The 23,443-nt window shown below is 44.9% G+C and overlaps 1 protein-coding gene across 1 annotated transcript; it reads right to left on the bottom strand.

Moving 5' to 3' along the window:
- Positions 1 to 3,586: 3,586 nt before the first annotated feature.
- Positions 3,587 to 18,468, bottom strand: LOC139565630 (lipase maturation factor 2-like). Its single transcript, XM_071386085.1, has 14 exons — positions 18,256 to 18,468; positions 15,029 to 15,294; positions 14,897 to 14,925; positions 13,024 to 13,214; positions 10,989 to 11,167; positions 10,419 to 10,557; positions 9,777 to 9,902; positions 8,301 to 8,406; positions 8,005 to 8,101; positions 7,575 to 7,757; positions 7,197 to 7,365; positions 5,673 to 5,784; positions 5,262 to 5,370; positions 3,587 to 4,965 (listed from the first exon to the last, which is right to left on the bottom strand). Exons 1-14 carry the CDS (start codon positions 18,347 to 18,349, stop codon positions 4,642 to 4,644), a joined length of 2,124 nt encoding a protein of 707 aa, XP_071242186.1. The 5' UTR covers positions 18,350 to 18,468; the 3' UTR covers positions 3,587 to 4,641.
- Positions 18,469 to 23,443: the final 4,975 nt, after the last annotated feature.

The raw sequence follows: 23,443 nt of genomic DNA, 5'->3' as shown, positions 1-23,443 counted from the left end.
CCGGTTTCAACTGTACCGGGCAGATGGCAAACATGGCGTCGTGTGGGCGAGTGGTTTCCTGATGTCAATGTTGTCAACAGAGTGCCCCATGGTGGTGGTGGAGTTATGGTATGGGCAGGCATAAGCTATGGACAATGAACACAATTGCATTTTATGGATGGCAATTTAAATGCACAGAGATACCGTGATGAGATCCTTAGGCCCATTGTCATGCCATTCATCTGCCGCCATCACCTCATGTTTCAGCATGATAATGCACAGTCCCATGTCGCAAGGATCTGTACACAATTCCTGGAAGCTGAAAATGTCCCAGTTCTTCAATGGTCTGCATACTCACCAGACATGTCACCCATTGAGCATGTTTGGGATGCTCTGGATCAAGGCGTACGATATCGCGCCATTTTCCAGCAACCTTGAGTAGCTAGCTTGTCTAATTTCCTTAGCTGGCCTGCCTGCTGGCAAAGTTGGTAGACTTTAGAAAAGCAAGCAATTGCTAAATGTACTGAATAAGACTCACATTCCTTTCAATATCTTACCCAGATTTTAGCAGAGATGCAGAGAAGCATATTTAGTTTTTTAGTTAATAATAACCACAGGAGGTTGGTGGCACTTTCATTGGGGAGGACCGGCTCGTGGTAATGGCTGGAGCGGAATGAGTGGAATGCTATCAGATACATCAAACACATGGTTTTCCACGTTAGGGGAGACTACATTCACAGTAAACGCTGCATATGTCGGCTCAATCGGAAATTACCTTTAAATGTCAATCACACAATCTATACCGCTTCAGCGATCCTGATTGAATAGAGCCCTTCCTCAGACTTATATGTATAAATATGTACACCCACTCATACACACTCTCCTGTGTTGTATTGTCCAGACACTGACCCACAGGGACATGGAGTACCATCTCTCAGAGGGCTGGGCCTTGGCCCTGAAGGACCTGACCAACGGCAGCTGTATCCGCACCCAGCTGGGCCAAAGCCTCATTGTCATGGGTATCGCTGACTTCCTCAACCCCAAGGCCCTGGTGAGACATGGAGCTACCGTACTGTTCACATCAGCCCTGTGCTTACTGTACTTTGTTCATCCACTCACTGTACCACACTCAGGTTTTCTGTTGTTTTTCAGTCCCCCTGTTATAGGAACGTATTAAATGTTGCTCTGCTTAACCGGGTCTCCTAGATTGGACTAAGATGTTTGAGGAAATGTGAAAATTAGCTACTTAACCAGCCTCATAGACCACATATGTGTATTTTATAGAACAGAGAGTTTGACTTCATGATTGTAGTCTCAGTGAGCTCAAACGTGTCCCATCCTGGTCTCTCTGTAGAGTTCCTCACGTTATATCAACGACCGCTTCATCGTCGACTCCCGACATCCTGGCATCCAATGGGATCATCCATGTGCTGCAGGGACCCCTCAAAGCCCCACCCCCTTGGTTAGTGGTGAGATTATTACATCATTTTCGATTTAGTTTCTCTCATTGATCTCTGACGAGATGTTTATGGTTAAGATTAGGACGGACTCAAATTGTGAGAACTGATCCTAAATCAGTTGGTAAGGTCAGGTATTGGTGTACTGCTGTGTCTGACCTCTGACCCTATCTGTGACTGGTCCCTCAGCTCCACGCGGGTCACAAGGCAGGGATGGGGACTGGAGTTGTGCTACTGATCATGCTGATGGCTGGGGCTGGGTTCGTAGGCTACCACTTCTACACCCACAAGACCAAACCATTCCAGTTCCACTACTTTAAGGTGTGTTTGTTGTACAACATTCCGACATCATTCAACTATGACCCTTTGTCTCATTGCAGGCAATCAGCTGTTTACTGCTATTCTGTTTGTCCAGAAGCTAAATGTACAATAAAACGTGGGGGACCTCAAACTTGATAATTGACCTTTGCCCTCTTTTGCAGGATGAGGACGAGACACCTCCAGACTGCAACCCTAGCATAGTTAACCCCACTTATGGCAGGGGCGGAGGCATAAGTGAACCAGTTCCATCTGAGCTTCCTGTAAGTGACTCCACCCCATTTTCTTTGTATACCAACCACTGGAGAGAAAATATGTGCATGAATATGAATGCCACTGAACTATACGTGGTGAAGTAGCACCTTTGCTCTAGGGGGTGACACCATAACTCCTGATGACATATGAATGTGTTTTAACAGGAGGAGGACAAACACCAGGTGGTAGAGGGTGGCCCGTATGACCTGCTCCAGGACTGCTGAGAGAGACACGTCACAGTCCTCACTCTCCCTCTGATAAAGCTGTGAGGAGTGCTGCAGCATGTTGTACATGTGTTGACCAGTGGAGGGCAGCACTGTGGGACTATCCAGAGCTCAATTCAATCCGTATCGCGGAAGTTCAGCAATACTGAAATGTAAAGGTCATTTCCGATTGCGCCAACATAAGAAGCATTTATCATGAACGCATTCTCCGTGAATGCGGGATCGTTACCGTTAAAGAGCTAAACAGCTTGAATCGAGCCCAAAGACTACCATCTTTGGACTATTCTCCTCTGAGTTGGACAGTGCCTTAGGAAGGACAAACAGGACTCAGTCTCCCACAAAACAATCTCATTATGGACTCAATCTCAGTGCCTTGTCTAGTAATGTTACCAGTCTACCTGTGGCACAATCGTGAAAGAAATCTTATACCGATCTTTAAAATGGGATGTATCTTTTGTATGTGAATTAACCAAATAAAGTATTTTAAGTGTCTGTCAAAAAGGGTTTACCCACAATTTAAAATCTTTAATAGTATGAAACGGCGATAACCAGATGCAACCGTCTTTGTTGATAAAACATTTAAAGCAAAGCTTGAGCAAACCTTTCCATTCATCCAACCAACACACTCAACAAAATGTTTAACCACAGCCAAATATACATATCAACCAACCTCTCAATGTCAAATTATGAAGCACAGCATAAGCATGAATGAGTCTGGCTCTGGTGTCATGATCTCGCCCCATAAGCATGGGTTTGTAGGTTTGAACTCTGGGGCATTGTTGCCTACTGAGGACTCTGCAGGTCAGTGAGTCAAGGCCACTTGGAGTGGCTGCCTCATAAAGCTGGCATTGGCTAAAGGGTGTGATAATATAAGCAGACGGGGTAAATTCTTGCGGTTCCCCCGGTGACAGACAGAAATAGCAGTGGTTATAGAGGAAAAAACTACCGTAATCAGGCACTTTGTTTCAATGAGAATATATTCTAAAAACAAAGTACCCGCTTTTTCCCCATAACTGCTACTACTCTTTATAGGTGACCCCAGTGATTCACCCCCAACACAGCCACACTCAGGAGCTGACCCTATAACCCCATACTTCATTGGTGAGATCCTTACCAGAGAGTCACTGGCTCTTTCACACTGAACACATCTCTGTACATTTGTCATGAAGAAATGCAGAAACACAAAGAGCATGTTGGTCATTGGAACAAATCAGCCCGGGTCAAATCACTATAAAGGATTGAAGCTCCAAGCCACAGACTCCGTCACATAACATACAGACCTGTTAGTATACCTGGTAATGGACACAGGCACACCTGTCAACTAGATAGAAAGTCAAGTTTCTGACAAGCACGGAATGGTTTCAGTCTTTTTCACCTGTAGTTTATTTGTCAAATCTAAGTGTTCAGTTTCAACATACAGCCAAGAATAAAAACACTGACCAGTAAAAAGTACATTTCCATTTTTATCGTGCAATCTGTAATGATTCAGCGATACAGATTGAAGAGCGCCCTAGGGCTGGGAATTTATCCTTAGAGCCCAGTAATTTTGCAGTAGTGCTTTAACCTAATACACTAAGCTTAAGTAATACTACGTCTCAAATATACACAGATGTGGAATGTAAAGATTTCTTAGGAGTAGTTATGCATTTCAGCTGTTAAAAAGAATGCGACAAAGGCTTTTGAAGTTAGAACAGCAATCCACAGATTTCTAAGGCAAAGGGTTTAGCAGGACAAAGCAGAATACAGTATTCTTGACGATGTAGCTATACAGTTTCTCATGGTCGGGATAGAGGACCTAGGTATTGATATCATTACATGGAACCACTTGACAACTTCACATGACAAAAGTCTGTCTGATACAGTAAAACTGATCTCAGCGGTCCAAGAAAAGGGTTCAGTGAGGTACAATAACTGCACTCAGCCTAGCATGACTGTGGACCCTGAATATCATATTAAAGATATAGCACAAGATTAAACAACTGTTGGACAACAACCGTTAAAATGGATGAATGCATTCCCAGAATTCAGATAAAGTGTTCCCTGAAGAACATGGCAAAGCACCACTGTACTGTAATGTCAGGGACTCACCCGTTGGCATGTCTGAAGACTCATCCATAGGCGGACCTGAGAATATGGTGACGGAAGGAGGCACAGAGAAAATAGACGTTTTTGCTTGTGTATGTACAGTATATGCGTGTGTGTGTGTGTGTGTGTGTGTGTGAGACAGATGAGAACTGACTGAATACAAGGCCACAGTGGTGGTCTCCGAGTCACAGAGCTGGTCGGATTGGCAGTTACTGTAGAAACACCTGAGATTTACACGTAGGTAACACCCCTTCTCTCCGCCATTCCGAGACAAGGGGCAACAACAAGAACGTAACAGGAATTCCCATGGCAGCAGTCCCACATCACTTCCTCTTCTTAGGGCTCTTGTCAGCATCCCGTCTACTCTCCTCAGAGTTCTCCCTCTCTGCTTTGAGACTGGAGGCCGAGGCACTCTTCTCTGCTGGCTGGTCCTTAGCCTTCTTGGCCTTGGGTTCGGCTGGGGTGGGTTTAGCCTTTCGGCCCCCCAGGACCCCAGAGAGCAGGGTTCTGAGGAGCCAGATGGTGGCGACAGTGGCCAGGAGGGACCAGAGCACCAGGTGGCCGGGTAGAGTTTGAACGTGGCCCCGCACCTGCCTCAGAATCTGGGCCAGAGGAGAGTCAGGACTGGGCTGGATCGGGAACTTCTCCTGCACATAAGATAATATGTAAGCACATGTACATACACAACAAAGACACGTAGGAGTGTGAGTGTTGTTGGTATGCGTGTCTGAGAAATCAGATTTGGTACACCTGGCCATACAACACACACCACATACACACACGCCATGTGACAGATGAAAGCGCAAAGGAGAGCGTGAATTCCATATAGCCAATACAGCACCACATCTGAAATTGAGGGGCAATCACCACAAGCCACAGTCTGATATTATTAGCACAATACAAAGTTTAAATGTAACCCAGTTGAGCAAAAAGGCTTAGCTACCTTGAGTCCGTGCTGGCTGAGCCTGGCCTCCAGAGTAGGGCCACCCAGCTGCACTGCAGGATAGAACTCCTCTGCATAGTCCCTCCTCCACCACTCATTAGGACCAGACCTGACAGGGAAGACAACCAATACACCACTCAATACCATAGGACAATTATTTTATTTGTGTCTGGTTGAATACCTGTATCAAGTGACTTTATCGAATTCTGACGATTAGCATACTGTAAGTATACCACCTGTACATTTTGTGGGCATTCTGTGAATAACATTACTTAATATAGCGAATATTTAAGTTCACTTGTATATCTTAACTGATTTTATGAATGAATAATCTAAGGAATTCATGGGTTAACCATTAGCACTCTCTCCCCAGCACACCCACTGCTGTGGTGGATGTCGTAGGCTGCTCACCCGTCCTGTGTGGTCTGGGTGAACCAGTACCGGTAGAGGCTGGCTCGGAGGTAGACCGGGGGGGCCTGGCTGAATGGGTATTGGGCTGAGTCTGTCTGGATCAGTCTCACCACTGGGACACAGGGAGAGATAGAGAGTCATGTGTGAGCAACGTAGTGCAGCATGTAGGTAAGTGGTCATCTGAGTGTTGCTGATATACATTGCTCAAAAAAATAAAGGGAACACTTAAACAACACAATGTAACTCCAAGTCAATCACACTTCTGTGAAATCAAACTGTCCACTTAGGAAGCAACACTGATTGACAATAAATTTCACATGCTGTTGTGCAAATGGAATAGACAAAAGGTGGAAATTATAGGCAATTAGCAAGACACCCCCAATAAAGGAGTGATTCTGCAGGTGGTGACCACAGGTGGTGTCCGCCTTTGTGCAAGGAGGAGCACTGCCAGAGCCCTGCAAAATGACCTCCAGCGGGCCACAAATGTGCATGTGTCAGCATATGGTCTCACAAGGGCTCTGAGGATCTCATCTCGGTACCTAATGGCAGTCAGGCTACCTCTGGCGAGCACATGGAGGGCTGTGCGGCCCCACAAAGAAATGCCACCCCACACCATGACTGACCCACCGCCAAACCGGTCATGCTGGAGGATGTTGCAGGCAGCAGAACGTTCTCCACGGCGTCTCCAGACTCTGTCACATGTGCTCATGTGCTCAGTGTGAACCTGCTTTAATCTGTGAAGAGCACAGGGCGCCAGTGGCGAATTTGCTAATCTTGGTGTTCTCTGGCAAATGCCAAACGTCCTGCACGGTGTTGGGCTGTAAGCACAACCCCCACCTGTGGACGTCGGGCCCTCATACCACCCTCATGGAGTCTGTTTCTGACCGTTTGAGCAGACACATGCACATTTGTGGCCTGCTGGAGGTCATTTTGCAGGGCTCTGGCAGTGCTCCTCCTTGCACAAAGGCGGAGGTAGCGGTCCTGCTGCTGGGTTGTTGCCCTCCTACGGTCTCCTCCACATCTCCTGATGTACTGGCCTGTCTCCTGGTAGCGCCTCCATGCTCTGGACACTACGCTGACAGACACAGCAAACCTTCTTGCCACAGCTCGCATTGATGTGCCATCCTGGATGAGCTGCACTACCTGAGCCACTTGTGTGGGTTGTAGACTCCGTCTCATGCTACCACTAGAGTGAGAGCACCGCCAGCATTCAAAAGTGACCAAAACATCAGCCAGGAAGCATAGGAACTGAGAAGTTCTGGGCCCGTATTCATAAAGCGTCTCAGAGTAGGAGTACTGATCTAGGATCAGTTTTTCCTTTAAGATCATAATCAATAAGATTAAATAGGCAGGGGGGGGGGGGCTGATCCTAGAAAAGACCACAGGCCTAAAAACATCCATCAAGAGCCAAAATACAAGTAGCCTGCCAGATGCAACCTGTGCTTTCCTCATTAAAACAAAGACGTCTGTGCTCTATACTTTAATTGAAAAATAGAAGTCATTATCCCAGAGGGTAGTACATACCATCCTTATTGCCCTGCAGTAGGCAGTGCACTAGGCTTGTGAACCAGGGGCTCTGTTTGGCCAGTCCCTGGGCTGCCTGGCTCATCTGCCAGTCTAACCGTGGCTGGTGGGGGGCCACCACTGGAGGGGCCACGCCCACGTTCCCCGGCTTGTACATGAACTCTATCTCCTAAGAGGGCCAATGGGGAAAGGTTCATTGAAACACACGATACACCTTTTGCAGAACTATATACGATTGTGTTACTTTATAAAAGTCAAGTAGTTGAGGAAGATAACGTGATTGAGGACATTCCATATCTAACATTTTGAAATGAGAAAAAAATAAATAAACTGAAAACTTTTCATCCATAACTATTATTTTGGTCCCCGCTCTCTTACCGTCCAGGTGTTCTTGTCCATGCTGCCCTCTAGGATGACCTCTGACCTCCCGTCCACCCCTGTCATCCTGCTGTCCAGGCTGTAGGCACTGACCAGTCTGTAGCGCTCCACTAGCTTGTAGGCCTGTCTCACCTCCGGTAGGATCTTACTGCTGTACACCTGTTCCATGGACGAGTAGGGCACCTGGGGATGAGGAAAACACCATGACCAATCAGAGAGAATCTTATAAACAGTGCCATCTACTAGACCAATAGTAACTCCAACAGACCAATTAGGTAGATGTATGCCGTCTTCATTAAAGTGATTCACTATTACACAAAACACTGACTTAAAGTAATTAGATGGGTTTTACTCAGTAGATGAATGCAAGTACGAAAGAAAAAGTTAACCAATCAGAAGACTCCCTGTGTGATTGACAGGTGTGACTCACCACACTGATAGCAAACACGGCGACTGCAGCTGAGGCAAAGACAGCCCATTGGACGAGGCCCCAGAGCTTCCAGAGGCACCCTCTAACACACACACACCTAGTGGGAGTAAACACAGATCTGAGATCAGTGGATATTAACGCAAAACAAGAATGACTCACACTGCATTGGGGCAGACCACTGTTCTGGGGTCAGCAAATGCAACAAAAAGGAACTAGATATGAACTAGATCTACCACAGTCTTTGAATCACAAACTTTATTCCAGATACAGTTTTAGTATGAAATAGGCCTACTCACCCAAGCATAGCTGCCACCACCTCCCAGGTGAGAGAGAGAACTCCTACCCAGATAGTGGGTCCTGTCACAAGCTTCAACCAATTGCCAAACTGCTGCTGAGTGAAGGCTACAAAACAGGACAAATACATGAAAATCACTTAACCATGAACATAATGTATCAATGATTGACATCCTACAGGAAATGAAATCGAGAAACACTACCGGGTCACTAGGTATACAGTAACATATAGATGTTAACCTACCGGGTCACTAGGTATACTGTTTTATAGTGCCTTCGGAAAGTATTCAGACCCCTTGACCTTTTCCTTATTTTGTTACATTGCAGCCTTATTCTAAAATGGATTAAATAAATAAAAACTCCTCCGCAATCTACACACAATACCCCATAATGACAAAGCAAAAACGTTTTTTTTTTTTGTGCAAATGTACAAAAAAAAAAAAAAACGTATTTACGTAAGTATTCAGACCCTTTCCTATGAGACTCGAAATTGAGCTTAGGTGCATCCTGTTTCCATTGATCATCCTTGAGATGTTTCTACAACTTGATTGGAGTCCACCTGTGGTAAATTCAAATGATTTGGAAAGGCACACACCTGTCACACTGTTGACAGTGCAGGTCAGAGTAAAAACCAAGCCATGAGGTCGAAGGAATTGTCTGTAGAGCTCCGAGATAGGATTGTGTTAAGGCACAGATTTGGGGAAGGGCACCAAAAAAATGTCTGCAGCATTGAAGGTCCCCAAGAACACAGTGGCCTCCATCCTTCTTAAATGGAAAAAGTTTGGAACCACCAAGACTCTTCCTAGAGCTGGCCGCCCGGCCAAACTGAGCAATTGGTGGAGAAGGGCCTTGGTCAGTGACGAGACCAAGAACCAGATGGTCAACTGACAGAGCTCCAGAGTTCGTCTGTGGAGATGGGAGAACCTTCCAGAAGGACAACCATCTCTGCAGCACTCCACCAATCAGGCCTTTATGGTAGAGTGACGAGACAAAAGCCACTCCTCAGTAAAAGGCACATGACAGCCTAAAGGCACCTAAAGACTCTCAGACCATGAGAAACAAGATTCTCTGGTCTGATGAAACCAAGATTGAACTCTTTGGCCTGAATGCCAAGCGTCACGTCTGTAGGAAACCTGTCACCATCCCTAAGGTGAAGCATGGTGGTGGTGGCAGCATCATGCTGTGGAGATGTTTTTCATCAGGAGGGACTGGGAGAATAGTCAGGATCGAGACAAATATGAACAGACCTTAGTGCTGAGTGATCCTTGATGAACACATTTACATAAGTAGGTTCTTTTATTTTATTTTATACATTTGCACCAAAAAAATCTAAAAACCTATTTTTGCTTTGTCATTATGGGGTATTGTGTTTAGATTGAGCAATTAAAAATAGAATAAGGCTGTAACGTAACAAAATGTGGAAAAGGTTAAGGGGTCTGAATACTTTCCGAATGCACTGTATATAGATGATAACCTACCGGTTTTAGAGGTTATAGTATTGGCATCCCAGTCGATCTCCAGTGTGAAGAGCACTTTAGTTCCATAGATGATGACAGCAAATACAGCCAGTACAACCAGCAATGACATTATGGTTTGGGACCAAGCTGCAAAAAAAAAAACTTCATTAGATTAGGTACTCTTAGTATCACAAACAGAGCCCATCATTTGTTTTTGTCCAGCTACTAAAAATGTATTTTGTAAATTAAGTTAAGGGGTTACCCATTAGGACATTAGGAATGTTAAATGCAGTTAAGTACTTCTGTGATGTCTTTTGTTTAAACAGGACAACACCTGACATCCTGCCAGATCAGACCACTCTGCCCGGGAATAAAACAATAACCCCTCTCTTTTCCCCTCTCCCTGCCATCAAGACACAAGGACACCCATCGGAACTGAACCAGTGTTCTGCTGGCATGCACTCAACAATGCACCCCTCACTGTGTAATGTCAGTAATTACTGTAACAGCCTTTGTGTTTTATAGTACCTTCCACCAGCTTAAACACCATACTGGGCGTGTATAATGCTGTATTAGGGAGAAAGCTGGCCTGAACGTCTACTCTGGTGTTAAATGTGAGCTGTGAGAGTTGAAGGTTGCATAAGTAGAGAAGTGAGTTCATACTCTTGGTTCTCTTCTTCTTGCCGTGGCCCAGCCAGTAGCTGATATGGTCGTCGTCCAACAGGGAGAAAGTCAGAGCCAGGGAGAGGAAGGGGAGGAAGCCATAGTTCCCCAAGAGCATCAACTTCACCTGGTATGTTGCCTGGTTATCAGTTACAGAGAGAAGTAGGTACAGTAGATATAGTTACATAAAGGCATCATGCAAATTACATTGCGGTCGCAATCCTGCAACATTCAAAATCCCTTAGACATGTGTATAGTTAGGTGTCAATAATTCACCATCAAACATACAAAAGTCACACACACACACAGTCTAGAGCCTTATAGCAGCATCGGAGTCTGGCGAATCCCCGGATGATAACAGACTAGGTATATTGTACTGTAGGTAGGTGTTTATTCAGGTGTCTTTCTGAACCTCTCCTCTCTCAACCAGACCTCAACACTTGATAGCGATTTAGGCGGAGGGTGGAAACTTTGAAACAAACTGGAAGCCTATATTTCAGTGTGTTCAATCCTTTCTCAGACATTTTACATGCTCATGTTTAGCAGCTGCTGGTGTAACCACACACACACCTGAATGTAGAAGGCTGCCAATCGGAGGCTGCGGATGGGGGCGAAGTAGAGGGGGGGCACAGCGATCTCTGTCACCAACAGACCAACAGTCCCCAGCTTCAGGTACCAGTCTGGCAGCTGCTGGATGAACCAGGACAATGGCAGGGGGATGCCCTGGGCCTCAAACATGTGGTTCACCGCTGGGAAGAGGGAAGGGGTTGATGGGGTGACAGAGGGTATGAGACATGGATGAGTAAAGATTAACCCATAACACTGCACCTCACACCTTTTTTGAGATCACATGTTTTACTAATTGCTAACATCTGACACTTTTCCTGAACACTGTGAGGCTCCAGGCATCATCATCATCATGGAAGCTAATGAGCATACTGCCGCTGGGTGAGGTACATACCCATTACATGATGCACAATGTACAATCATAGCCAATGTTATCATTACTCAACCAGTCTTTGTGCAGCACATCACATTTCTCGTACCATTGAACATAGCTTCTGGACCGCAACTAACACTGGTCTGACACTGGGACACTGGTCTGACACTGGGACACTGGGACACTGGTCTGACACTGGGACACTGGTCTGACACTGGGACACTGGTCTGACACTGGGACACTGGTCTGACACTGGGATCAGGAGTCCCAATTTCAGCCCAATGTCGCAACAGACTCCCATTTAGTTGCGGTCCCGAAGCTATACTCAACAAAAATATAAACGCAATATGTAAAGTGTTGGTCCCATGTTTCATGAGCTCAAATAAAAGATCCCAGAAACTTTCCAGACACACAAAATGTTTTCTACCAAATTTTGTGCACAAATTTGTTTACATCCCTGTTAGTGAGCATTTCTCCTTTGCCAAGATAATCCATCCACCTAACCGGCGTGGCATATCAAGAAGCTGATTAAACAGTATGATCATTACACAGGTGCACATTGTGCTGGGGACAAAAGAAGACCACAAAAAAATGTCCACCAGAGCTGTTGCTGAGAATTTGTTAATTTCTCTACCATAAGCCACCTCCAACGTCATTTTAGAGAATTTGGCAGTACCCCATCTGGCCTCACAACTGCAGACCACGTGTAACCACACCAGCCCAGGACCTCCATATCTGGCTTCTTCACCAGCAGGGTCGTCTGAGACCAGCCACCCGGACAGCTGATGAAACTGAGGAGTATTTCTGTCTGTAATAAAGCCGTTTTGTGGGGGAAAACTCACTCTGACTGGCTGGGCCTGGCTCCTGTGGTGAAAATTCTATTCAAGTGAGAGAGACGGTAATTTCCTCAAACAATCATCTTTATTCAATATTGCTTAATTATTGCAATAATGAAGCCGTCAATCCAAACAGTCTCGACTGTCGGACCGAGTGCTTGAATCATACAGAGAATACCAGTTCTTTAAATACCAAACCTAAAACTGCAGGGGGGGGGGGGTTATTCTACTCCTCCAGGTCAAATTTCCCAGATGCAAGGATGAGAAACACTGAAATGTTTGCTGTATTCCTTCAGGGTCTCTCTATCTATAGAATGCAGGCCCAGTTAGACCTGAGACATATGTCTCACATGCACCACTAATCATAGACTGGAATGTGGCTGTTTGGTTTTTATCACCGAGACATGAATCAATTGTCAGCTTTAAGCTATCTCTAGTAAAAACCATGTGCCCAACACCCAGACTACCTGCAGAGCTAGAGTGGAGACCATAAAAACCATAACATTAATAGGACCTTTCAAGTAATGCATTGTCAACTATTAATCTCAAACAAATAAGGTGAATACATCATTTTCCCCCTCACACTCCCCAGCGGGCGGACCTGGTTCCCAAGTTCCCTCACACTCCCCTATGCCCTCCCAGGACCACGCATTGCCGAGTCATGTGAAATCCATAGATGAGGGCCTAATGAATTTATTTAAATCAACTGATTTCCTTATATAAACTGTAACTCAGTAAACTAATTGAAATTGTTGCGTTTATATTTTTGTTCAGTATACATTGAACAGTACAGTTTTGTGTCATAAGAAGTCCCCCCCCCCCGTCTCACCAGTGAGCCCCCACCAGCTGGGGCAGTGGCTGGCCAGCTTGGCGACCCCGGAGCCAAAGGTGAGACGGAACAGGAGCCAGCGCGCCAGCCAGAAGGTCACGGCGTCATGCTGACGGAACGTCGAGCACCGCAGGAGGTTGAGCGGCGCGATGAGCACGGTCAGGAAGCCCGCCTCCAACAGCAGGCTGTCCCTATAGGAGGGAATCAAATGAGACATTAATAATCCAATCCCAACTCCTCCTCACATCATAACTATAATGTATAGGGCACTGAAATCCCTCCAACAACCCAAAGTCTCAGGTCTCAAAGAAATTACAAAGTTGAAACGTAATAAAATCAATAGATACATGAAATTCCTGCTCAAAACAGTGGAATAGAGTAAATATTCACTGAGCTTCAAATCCAATGACTGCCTTTCAGGAAATCAGTTAGCCTAGTAGAAGCAATGACAATTAGAGCCAGAGGCACTGAGATGGCAAAACATACTGGTAGCTGTGCATCTTAAAACTGGTTGTAGGTTAGCATTCTCTTCATGCAGAACCACATGGTGTGCCTTAGGGGATAGCCACCTAACTACAAACAGTTCAGACACACCCACTACTCATAAAAACACAACCAGGCAACTATTTATTATCTATTTACCACTCCATGCAATTGCTGTTGCTGTGAAAACCACTGCCTTACACAGGCCCAGTCCTGGCCGTTCTGACGCTCTAGGCGAGACAAAAAGAAATCGCGCAATATAATACGTCTATATCAGAGGTGGAAAAATACGTATTATCCAGACGCTGAAAAATACATACTTTTCAGGTCTTTATTTGTCCTGATTCCTGTGATTTTTTGGGGAGGGGATATGGTGTTCGCTAACTTGTCACCGCATTTTTCATTTGATTGGGCGCCATTTACATTAAGCTAATGGGAGAAACGTGCATGATGTAAAAGGTGTCTGTCTCAGATTACATTGTCGTACATTTTATCTCCAGCCTGTAGGCTACAGAAAAGGCTGCATACTCTTTCTACCATAGGCTATATCTGCTACGTGATGTTTGTGACGGAACGTTGGTGGATGCATCTCTCCAACAACACCCTGGAGAGGCGCTGGGAATGGACCAGCAAAATATTTTGCGCCCCTGCCTTTGACAAAGTGGGCACTGCTTATCACAGGGCGGCATCAGCGTTCACCTAAAACGCCCATATGCCACTGTTTGAGAGAAATTGTCATCGTTTTTGGGCAGAATTATGTGAGGTTTGATGTGTTGTCGGAGGTACGTCTTGGTCAGTTTAGCTCAGAAAAGGCCGCCCTCGTCAATCTCCCGCGTTAGGCGGCCGCCAAATCCTGCCTAATGGGCAGCCGGCCCTGGCCTCACACCATCTTGCTTTGCTACAAACAGATATCAGAAGTAAATGTGTTGCGATTCTAGCACATCTCCAAGCTTAGCTAAAAGTCCATAACTCTAAAACCATACTACATGTGTGACAGATGTCCTTCAATGCAAAGTCCGCTTACCCCTATAAAATATGCATGATGTCTAAGACTGTGCACATGCACAAACACTTTCAACATCCGTTCTATTCTCAAGTTGACAACCGGTCCGCTGTACTGTAGTTTGTAATCAACGCAGAATTATGAAGAGTGGATCGTGAATTTTACTGGTAAATGGTTCCAATAGCAGTTTATTGTCTGACACTAATGCTCTTGCAGTAAAACCCATGGGTGATAACAAAATGACGTCACACAGACCCAGTAGATTTTGCCTTCAGCAATAACACTTTAGTAAACAAAATACTTTTAGTTTCAAAGTCTGAGCTTTGCAGCCTATGTTACGCTCTATCAATTCAGCCCATACGAGAAGTCAGAGAACAGGTCACTTACCACTGGAAACGCAGAAAGTCTTGACCCACCTGTCAAGAGAAAAAGATGTTGATTCATTTACTGTATCATTTATTTAATGTACAGTATCTAACCAAACCAATGGCAGACAGACAACCACCCCCACCCACCGACCTGACAGAGGGAGAAGTAGAGGGCCCAGAGGCAGAAGAACACCAGGCTGTCTCGGAGGGGCTCCAGTAGGGCTGCTCCCAGGGCTAAGAGAGCCCCCACCAGGCAGAGCAGCTCCATTGCCTGCTGGGCGTCCAGGTCCAGACCCAGCCAGGGCCCCAGCCACAGCAGGGAGGGGTGGGCATGTATCTGCTCCAACACTGGCCTGGAGCCGTCCACACGGGGCTCCACCAGGCGCACAGGCAGGACCCCCTCATTGCCATAGAGACCTGGCCACAGAGACAAAGAGCAGGGATGGATAAACAAAACAGAGAGGGGGGGGGGGGGGTTGTGTTTCTTGAGAATGAGGTTAGTGAATAGAGGTCATGTTCATATACTTACAGTAAGTGGGTTTATGGTACCCTGCTAAATAGGTCAAAGGTCACGTATGTGAAAACGAGACACTTGTTTTTATCTGTGATGTCTGCTTATTCAGTCAAAGGGAACATATGAAATAAGGGAGTTCAGAAATTCGAACAACTCACTAAAAAAGGTATTCCAGCATATTATTACATTACCATAACATTGCTTACGAGTTGAGCCAAGATCGTGATCAACTGATTGGAATGTGGCATTATGCATGGCATAACTTTTTAATTAAAAAACTGAACGCATACAACTAGTCTTACTACAGTTCATTGGAATCTAGTGTACACTTGAGACGACTGGTGAAGCCGAGAGACTCGAAGTGGCTCTATGACATACCTGGCACACAGAGTGGACCAACTGGATGCATGCTCACATTTGGGACTAGAAGCAGAGCAATAAAGTAAAACAAACACTGAACTGTGCAATGATGACTCATTCATGTTCAATGCATCTCATCTTGCCAGCACTTGTCAAATGAGATGTGTTATTTCAGTTAGCACACCGGCTGCCTGACTGTAAATTGACTATGGAGTGGATTGCAAGTAATGGACATACACATATTTTGCACTTGGTAAAATGTGTTTTGTGTTGGATATTTGATTCTCTCCTCAATAGCTATTGAGCCAAGCATGCCATGACTATGAAGATATTTTTATCTAAATCATGGGTGGATGGAGAAAAATCCACACTTTTGAATTTTTTATAATACGATTTCAATCTTCAATAGCTCTTACACAAAGTGTTCCATGACTATGAAAATGATACATTCTATATTATAAACTAGGCGGTGTGAGCCCTGAATGCTGATTGGCTAAAAAGCCATGGTATATCGGACGGTATACCGTGGTATACTGGCTATATACCACACCTTCTCGGGCTTTATTGCTTAAAACGGGGGAGGATGGACAAGAATACATGTTTGTTTGTGTAAAGAAAAGTACAAACAATACGCCTTGTATTCCAAAACACCTGAAACCGACATCAGCGGGAGTATATGATGATTACAATTTGACGGTGTCTAGTCAGAAATCCTGCGTAGGATGTCGGTTTCAGGTGTTTTGGAATACATGGTGTAGTGTTTTTTTACAATAGTGGTGAAATCCATGGAATGTTCCACACAGGAACAGCCGACGACAATACCGCACCGAATAGATGAGCGAGCTGTGAAAGATTCCAAGGATAAATATAATTGACTGACACACACACACACACACACGCACACACACTCTCTAAATGCTGAGTTGATTAGCAGGTGGACCTAATCACTCCATGCGGTGAAGCAGCTAGTGTGAATGGGACAGTCCATTAATCCCCCTCCTCCCACCCCAACAACCTGTTCTTTAACAGAAAGAGGTATTGAAGAATAAACGTAAATAAACAATTACATCTATAGAAAGAAAAAAAATGTCCATCCTCCCCTGATTCTGAATATATCAATTTCATAGTCATGGCACACTTCGTGTAAGAGCTATTGAAGAGAGCTCTTACACTATCTTCTATAGTGTATAATCAGCTCCCCTGATTATGAATAAACCATTTTCATAGTCAGAGTGCTTTGCGTAGAAAAGCTATTGAAGATTTAAATCCCCCATAGAGAAAATCAAAATGTCCTTAATAAGAATAAGCAGTGGATTTTTGTCAATCATCCCCCGATTCAGAATATCTCATTTTCATAATAATGGAATGGTTGGTTCAATAGCTATTGAGAAGACAAAACCAAATAGCAACACAATATTCAATATAAAACACATTTTACCTTGGTACATTTCTCATATAATTTGCATAATAAGATGGTTGCATGATAAAGTAAAGTGGTGTACTGACAGTGATGGCAAATTAACATGACTACAAGTTTGTATTTAGACTGGGAAAAAATGAAAATGATACTACAAGTTAGATCGATTGTATACTGTTAGGGGTCTGAGCCAAGCTCGAATACTGGACTGACGTGTACATATTCTGGAGGGAAATCCTAACCCTAAAAGACAGATATAGGCATAAAAAAAAGGCAACGACAGCGATCGTGCAAAGAAAACATCCACTTGCCCCAAGCAAATATCTAAACGGGCATCTGTCCAATAACGACCAGTGCTGTCAGGACGTGGCCATAGCATGAAAGGCCACATCACTTCTATCGCTGCCAACCTACCTCATTCTCCTTTATAAAGCCAGCCTGCCCTAGCCTCGTACGAACTTGCGAGCTCGCGAGATCAGGATGGTTCTTACTAGGCTATTTCTCCTCCTACGTTATGATTTCCCATTCGTACGTGTAGGGGCCATTCTATAACAAGTCGTTCACGTATACAGCTAGTTAATGTTTATAAATAAATACGAACACAGCAATATAGATCTGTGTATGTAAAGTATCTGAAACTGAATATTCAATCAAAATACATTCCTTTTCTAGGCCTAGACAATAGTGACAGCGAATGAGTTGTAACAGTGTAGCAAAGGCAATGAATGTAGCGAAATAGCTTAGCACGTGGAAGTTGTCATTAGCTCGCCCGATCAGTCCAACAACACCGGCTAGCTCAGAAAGTAGTCATTTCATCCGATAGACATATTAGGCTACTTCGTTTGACAGTATTTTATATTTACAATCCCCGGTGTACTTTACCGAACAGATGCAATTACAATCAGTGCATCGTCAGAATCGCAACAGTTGGAATATGAGGAAGCAAGCTAAACATTTGGAAAAAGTGGGATCCACCCGATTCAAAGATGCAGAGCTGAATGCTTTTCCATTATCATCAACAGTCAACCAATAATCAAGTTCCTTAGATTACAATTAACAAATTGACGCAAGTAAAATGTTGTTTTACCTGGTATCTGGACATAGAGGGATGCAAAAGCAAACATGTAAATAACTGCCATACTCCATAAAAACATATGACGCGTTAATCTGGTTACCCCCATGTTTACAGCTAGGCGTTTCTGCTAAATCTAAATAGAAAACTATTTTCTACGTCTTTCAACACAGCACGAATAAATAACGGTTGCTGTGCGGGAAGAAAAAAAAAGTGAATGTTGCAGAAGGCGTGGTTCTTCTTCTGTGGAATTTATATCCCGGTTGGCAACCAACTTTAAAGTGCATTACCGCCACCAACTGGACTGGATTGTGGACCAGAGACATTGAAGGTCTAAATCCCACCCAATATAACAATAGCGGGCTATATACAGGGGGTACCGGTACAGAGTCAATGTGTCAATGTGCAGGGGCACCGGTGTCGAGGTAATTGAGGTAATTATTTACATGCAGGTACAGTAGGGTTATTAAAGTGCCTATGCATAGATAATAACAGAGAGTAGCAGCAGCGTATGGGGGGGGGGGGGGTGCAAATAGACTCTGGTACCGCTTGCCGTGTGGTAGCAGAGAGAACAGTCTATGATTAGGGTGGCTGGATTCTTCGACAATTTTTAGGGCCTTCCTCTGACACCGCCTGGTGTAGAGGTCCTGGATGGCAGGAAACTTGACCCCGGTGATGTAGTTGGCCGTATGCACTACCCTCTGTAGTGCCCTGCGGTCGGAGGTCGAGCAGTTGCCATACCAGGCAGTGATGCAACCCGTCAGGATTCTCTCTATGGTGCAGCTGTAAAACTTTTGAGGATCAGAGGACCTGACCAGTCTCCTGAGGGGGAATAGGTTTTGTCATGCCCTCTTCACATTTACATTACATTTAAGTCATTTAGCAGACGCTCTTATCCAGAGCGACTTACAAGTTCACGACTGTCTTGGTGTGCTTGGACCATGTTAGTTTGTTGGTGTGGATGCCAAGAAACTTGAAGCTCTCAACCTGCTCCACTATAGCCCCGTCGATGAGAATGGGGGCGTGCTCGGTCCTCCTTTTCCTGTAGTACACAATCATCTCCTTAGTCTTGATCACGTTGTAGGGAGATGTTGTTGTCCTTACACTACACGGTCAGGTCTCTGACCTCCTCCCTATAGGCTGTCTCATCGTTGTCGGTGATCAGGCCTACCACTGTTGTGTCATCAGCAAACTTAATGATGGTGTTGGAGTTGTGCCTGGCCATGCAGTCATGAGTGAACAGGGAGTACAGGAGGGGACTGAGCACACACCCCTGAGGGGCCACCGTGTTGAGGATCAGCACGGGGGATGTGTTGTTACCTACCCTTACCACCTGGGGGCGGCCCGTCAGGAAGTCTAGGATCCAGTTGCAGAGGGAGGTGTTTAGTCCCAGGGTCCTTAGTGATGAGCTTTGAGGACACTATGGTGTTGAACGCTGAGCTGTAGTCACTGAATAGCATTCTCACGTAGGTGTTCCTTTTGTCCAGGTGTGAAAGGGCAGTGTGGAGTGCAATGGAGACTGCATCATCTGTGGATCTGTTGGGGCGGTATGCAAATTGGAGTGGGTCTAGGGTTTCTGGGATGATGGTGTTGATGTGAGCCATCACCAGCCTTACAAAGCATTTCATGGCTACAGACGTGAGTGCTACGGGCCAGTAGTCATTTAGGCAGGTTAGCTTAGTGTTCTTGAGCACAGGAACTATGGTGGTCTGCTTAAAACATGTTGGTATTACAGACTCAGACAGGGAGAGGTTGAAAATGTCAGTGGAGACACTTGCCAGTTGGTCAGCGCATGCTCGGAGTACACATCCTGGTAATCCGTCTGGCCCAGCGGCCTTGTGAATGTTGACCTGTTTAAAGGTCTTACTCACATCGGCTGCGGAGAGCGTGATCACACAGTCATCCGGAACAGCTGATGCTCTCATGCATGTTTCAGTGTTACTTGCCTCGAAGCTCATCTGGTAGGCTTGTGTCACTGGGCAGCTCTCGATTGTGCTTCCCTTTGTAGTCTGTAATAGTTTGCAAGCCCTGCCACATCCGACAAGCATCGGAGCCGGTGTAGTACAATTAGATCTTAGTCCTGTATTGGTGCTTTGCCTGTTTGATGGTTCGTCGGAGGGCATAGCGGGATTTCTTATAAGCTTCCGGGTTAGCGTCCCGCTCCTTGAAAGTGGCAGCTCTACCCTTTAGCTCAGTGCGAATGTTGCCTGTAATCCATGGCTTCTGGTTGGGGTAAGTATGTACAGTCACTGTGTGGGCGACGTCCCCGATGCACATATTGATAAAGCTAGTGACTGATGTGGTGTACTCCTCAATGCCATCGGAAGAATCCCGGAACATATTCCAGTCTGTGCTAGCAAAACAGTCCTGTAGTTTAGCATCTGCTTCATCTGACCACTTTTTTAAAGACTGAGCCACTGGTGCTTCCTGCTTTCATTTTTGCTTGTAAGCAGGAATCAGGAGGATAGAGTTATGGTCAGATTTGCCAAATGGAGGGAGCGAGGGAGAGCTTTGTACATGTCTCTGTGTGTTGAGTAAAGGTGGTCTAGAATTTTTTTCCCTCTGGTTGCATATTTAACATGTTGATAGAAATTCGGTAAACTGATTTAAGTTTCCCTGCATTAATGTCACCGGCCACTAGGAGTGCCACCTCTGGATGAGCGTTTTCCTGTTTGCTTATGGCGGAACAGAGATCATTTAATGAGGTTTTAGTGCCAACCTCGCTCTGTGGTGGAATGTAAACAGCTCTGAAAAATACAGATGAAAACTCTCTAGGTACTGTAGATAGTGTGGTCTACAGCTGATCATGAGATACTCTACCTCAGGCGAGCAAAACCTTGAGACTTCCTTAGATATCGTGCACCAGCTGTTGTTTACATAAATGCATAGGCCCCCGCCCCGTGTCTTACCAGAGGCTGCTGTTCTGTCTTGCCGATAGAGTGTATAACCCGCCAGCTGTATGTTCTTAATGTCGTCGTTCAGCCACGACTCGGTGAAACATAAGATATTACAGTTTTTAATGTTCTGTTGGTAGGATATACAGTGGGGCAAAAAAGTATTTAGTCAGCCACCAATTGTGCAAGTTCTCCCACTTAAAAAGATGAGAGAGGCCTGTAATTTTCATCATAGGTACACTTCAACTATGACAGACAAAATGAGGAAAAATAATCCAGAAAATCACATTGTAGGATTTTTTATGAATTTATTTGCAAATTATGGTGGAAAATAAGTATTTGGTCAATAACAAAAGTTTATCTCAATACTTTGTTATACAGTGATCCCTCGCCACTTCGCGGTTCACTTATCGCGGATTCGCTATTTCGCGGATTTTCATAATGCATTTTTTTTTTTTTTTTGGTGCATTGTGCTCTGCATTCTGATTCGCTAAAAACTCACTCCCGCTTCTTGTATCAAAACATGCTACGAATTGTGCTATCATTTTGTCGTCTCGTGCAGTTATGTGTACGTACATAAAACAGCTTGGCAAATTTACATTAAGTTGGCCAAATTATCTTGTAATTTCGAACATCTCCTAAACCCATAATGTCGACGAAACGGCCTACACGTGAGTCACTGTATTTGTATACATGTAATAGTTGCTAATTGTAAAAAAAAAAAAAGTTTTCTATTTCGCGGATTTCACTTATCGCGGGTCATTTTCGGAACGTAACCCCCGCGATAAACGAGGGATTACTGTATACCCTTTGTTGGCAATGACAGAGGTCAAACGTTTTCTGTAAGTCTTCACAAGGTTTTCACACACTGTTGCTGGTATTTTGGCCCATTCCTCCATGCAGATCTCCTCTAGACCAGTGATGTTTTGGGGCTGTTGCTGGGCAACACGGACTTTCAACTCCCTCCAAAAATGTTCTATGGGGTTGAGATCTGGAGACTGGCTAGCCCACTCCAGGACCTTGAAATGCTTCTTACAAAGCCACTCCTTCATTGCCCGGGCGGTGTGTTTGGGATCATTGTCATGCTGAAAGACCCAGCCACGTTTCATCTTCAATGCCCTTGCTGATGGAAGGAGGTTTTCACCCAAAATCTCACGATACATGGCCCCATTCATTCTTTCCTTTACACGGATCAGTCGTCCTGGTCCCTTTGCAGAAAAACAGCCCCAAAGCATGATGTTTCCACCCCTGTGCTTCACAGTAGGTATGGTGTTCTTTGGATGCAACTCAACATTCTTTGTCCTCCAAACACGGCGAGTTGAGTTTTTACCAAAAAGTTCTATTTTGGTTTCATCTGACCATATGACATTCTCCCAATCTTCTTCTGGATCATCCAAATGCTCTCTAGCAAACTTCAGATGGGCCTGGACATGTACTGGCTTAAGCAGGGGGACACGTCTGGCACTGCAGGATTTGAGTCCCTGGCGGCGTAGTGTGTTACTGATGGTAGGCTTTGTTACTTTGGTGCCAGCTCTCTGCAGGTCATTCACTAGGTCCCCCCGTGTGGTTCTGGGATTTTTGCTCACCGTTCTTGTGATCATTTTGACCCCACGGGGTGAGATCTTGCGTGGAGCCCCAGATCGAGGGAGATTATCAGTGGTCTTGTATGTCTTCCATTTCCTAATAATTGCTCCCACAGTTGATTTCTTCAAACCAAGCTGCTTACCTATTGCAGATTCAGTCTTCCCAGCCTGGTGCAGGTCTACAATTTTGTTTCTGGTGTCCTTTGACAGCTCTTTGGTCTTGGCCATAGTGGAGTTTGGAGTGTGACTGTTTGAGGTTGTGGACAGGTGTCTTTTATACTGATAACAAGTTCAAACAGGTGCCATTAATACAGGTAACGAGTGGAGGACAGAGGAGCCTCTTAAAGAAGAAGTTACAGGTCTGTGAGAGCCAGAAATCTTGCTTGTTTGTAGGTGACCAAATACTTATTTTCCACCTTAATTTGCAAATAAATTCATTAAAAATCCTACAATGTGATTTTCTGGATTTTCTTTTCTCATTTTGTCTGTCATAGATGAAGTGTACCTATGATGAAAATTACAGGCCTCTCTCATCTTTTTAAGTGGGAGAACTTGCACAATTGGTGGCTGACTAAATACTTTTTTGCCCCACTGTACGTGCTTTCAGTTCGTCCCATTTATTTTCCAGCGATTGAACGTTAGCTAGCAGCACCTTTTTTTGTAGGATGTGTAACCTTATGTCCTTGTAGATCTACCCAATATGTCATGGCTAGCTGTTGTCTTCTT

The sequence above is a fragment of the Salvelinus alpinus genome, chromosome 37 (assembly GCF_045679555.1).
Source record: "Salvelinus alpinus chromosome 37, SLU_Salpinus.1, whole genome shotgun sequence".
NCBI lineage: Eukaryota > Metazoa > Chordata > Actinopteri > Salmoniformes > Salmonidae > Salvelinus > Salvelinus alpinus.
This window is presented reverse-complemented; position numbering and strand designations above follow the sequence as displayed.

Coding starts and splice junctions, on each gene's coding strand:
- LOC139565630 (XM_071386085.1), bottom strand. CDS start 18,349: ATGGGGGTAACCAGATTAACGCGTCATATGTTTTTATGGAGTATGGCA. Junction 7,758..8,004: donor CCGTGTTTGCTATCAGTGTG/GTGAGTCACACC, acceptor CCTCATCCCCAG/GTGCCCTACTCGTCCATGGA. Junction 4,966..5,261: donor TCAGCCAGCACGGACTCAAG/GTAGCTAAGCCT, acceptor TCTTATGTGCAG/GAGAAGTTCCCGATCCAGCC.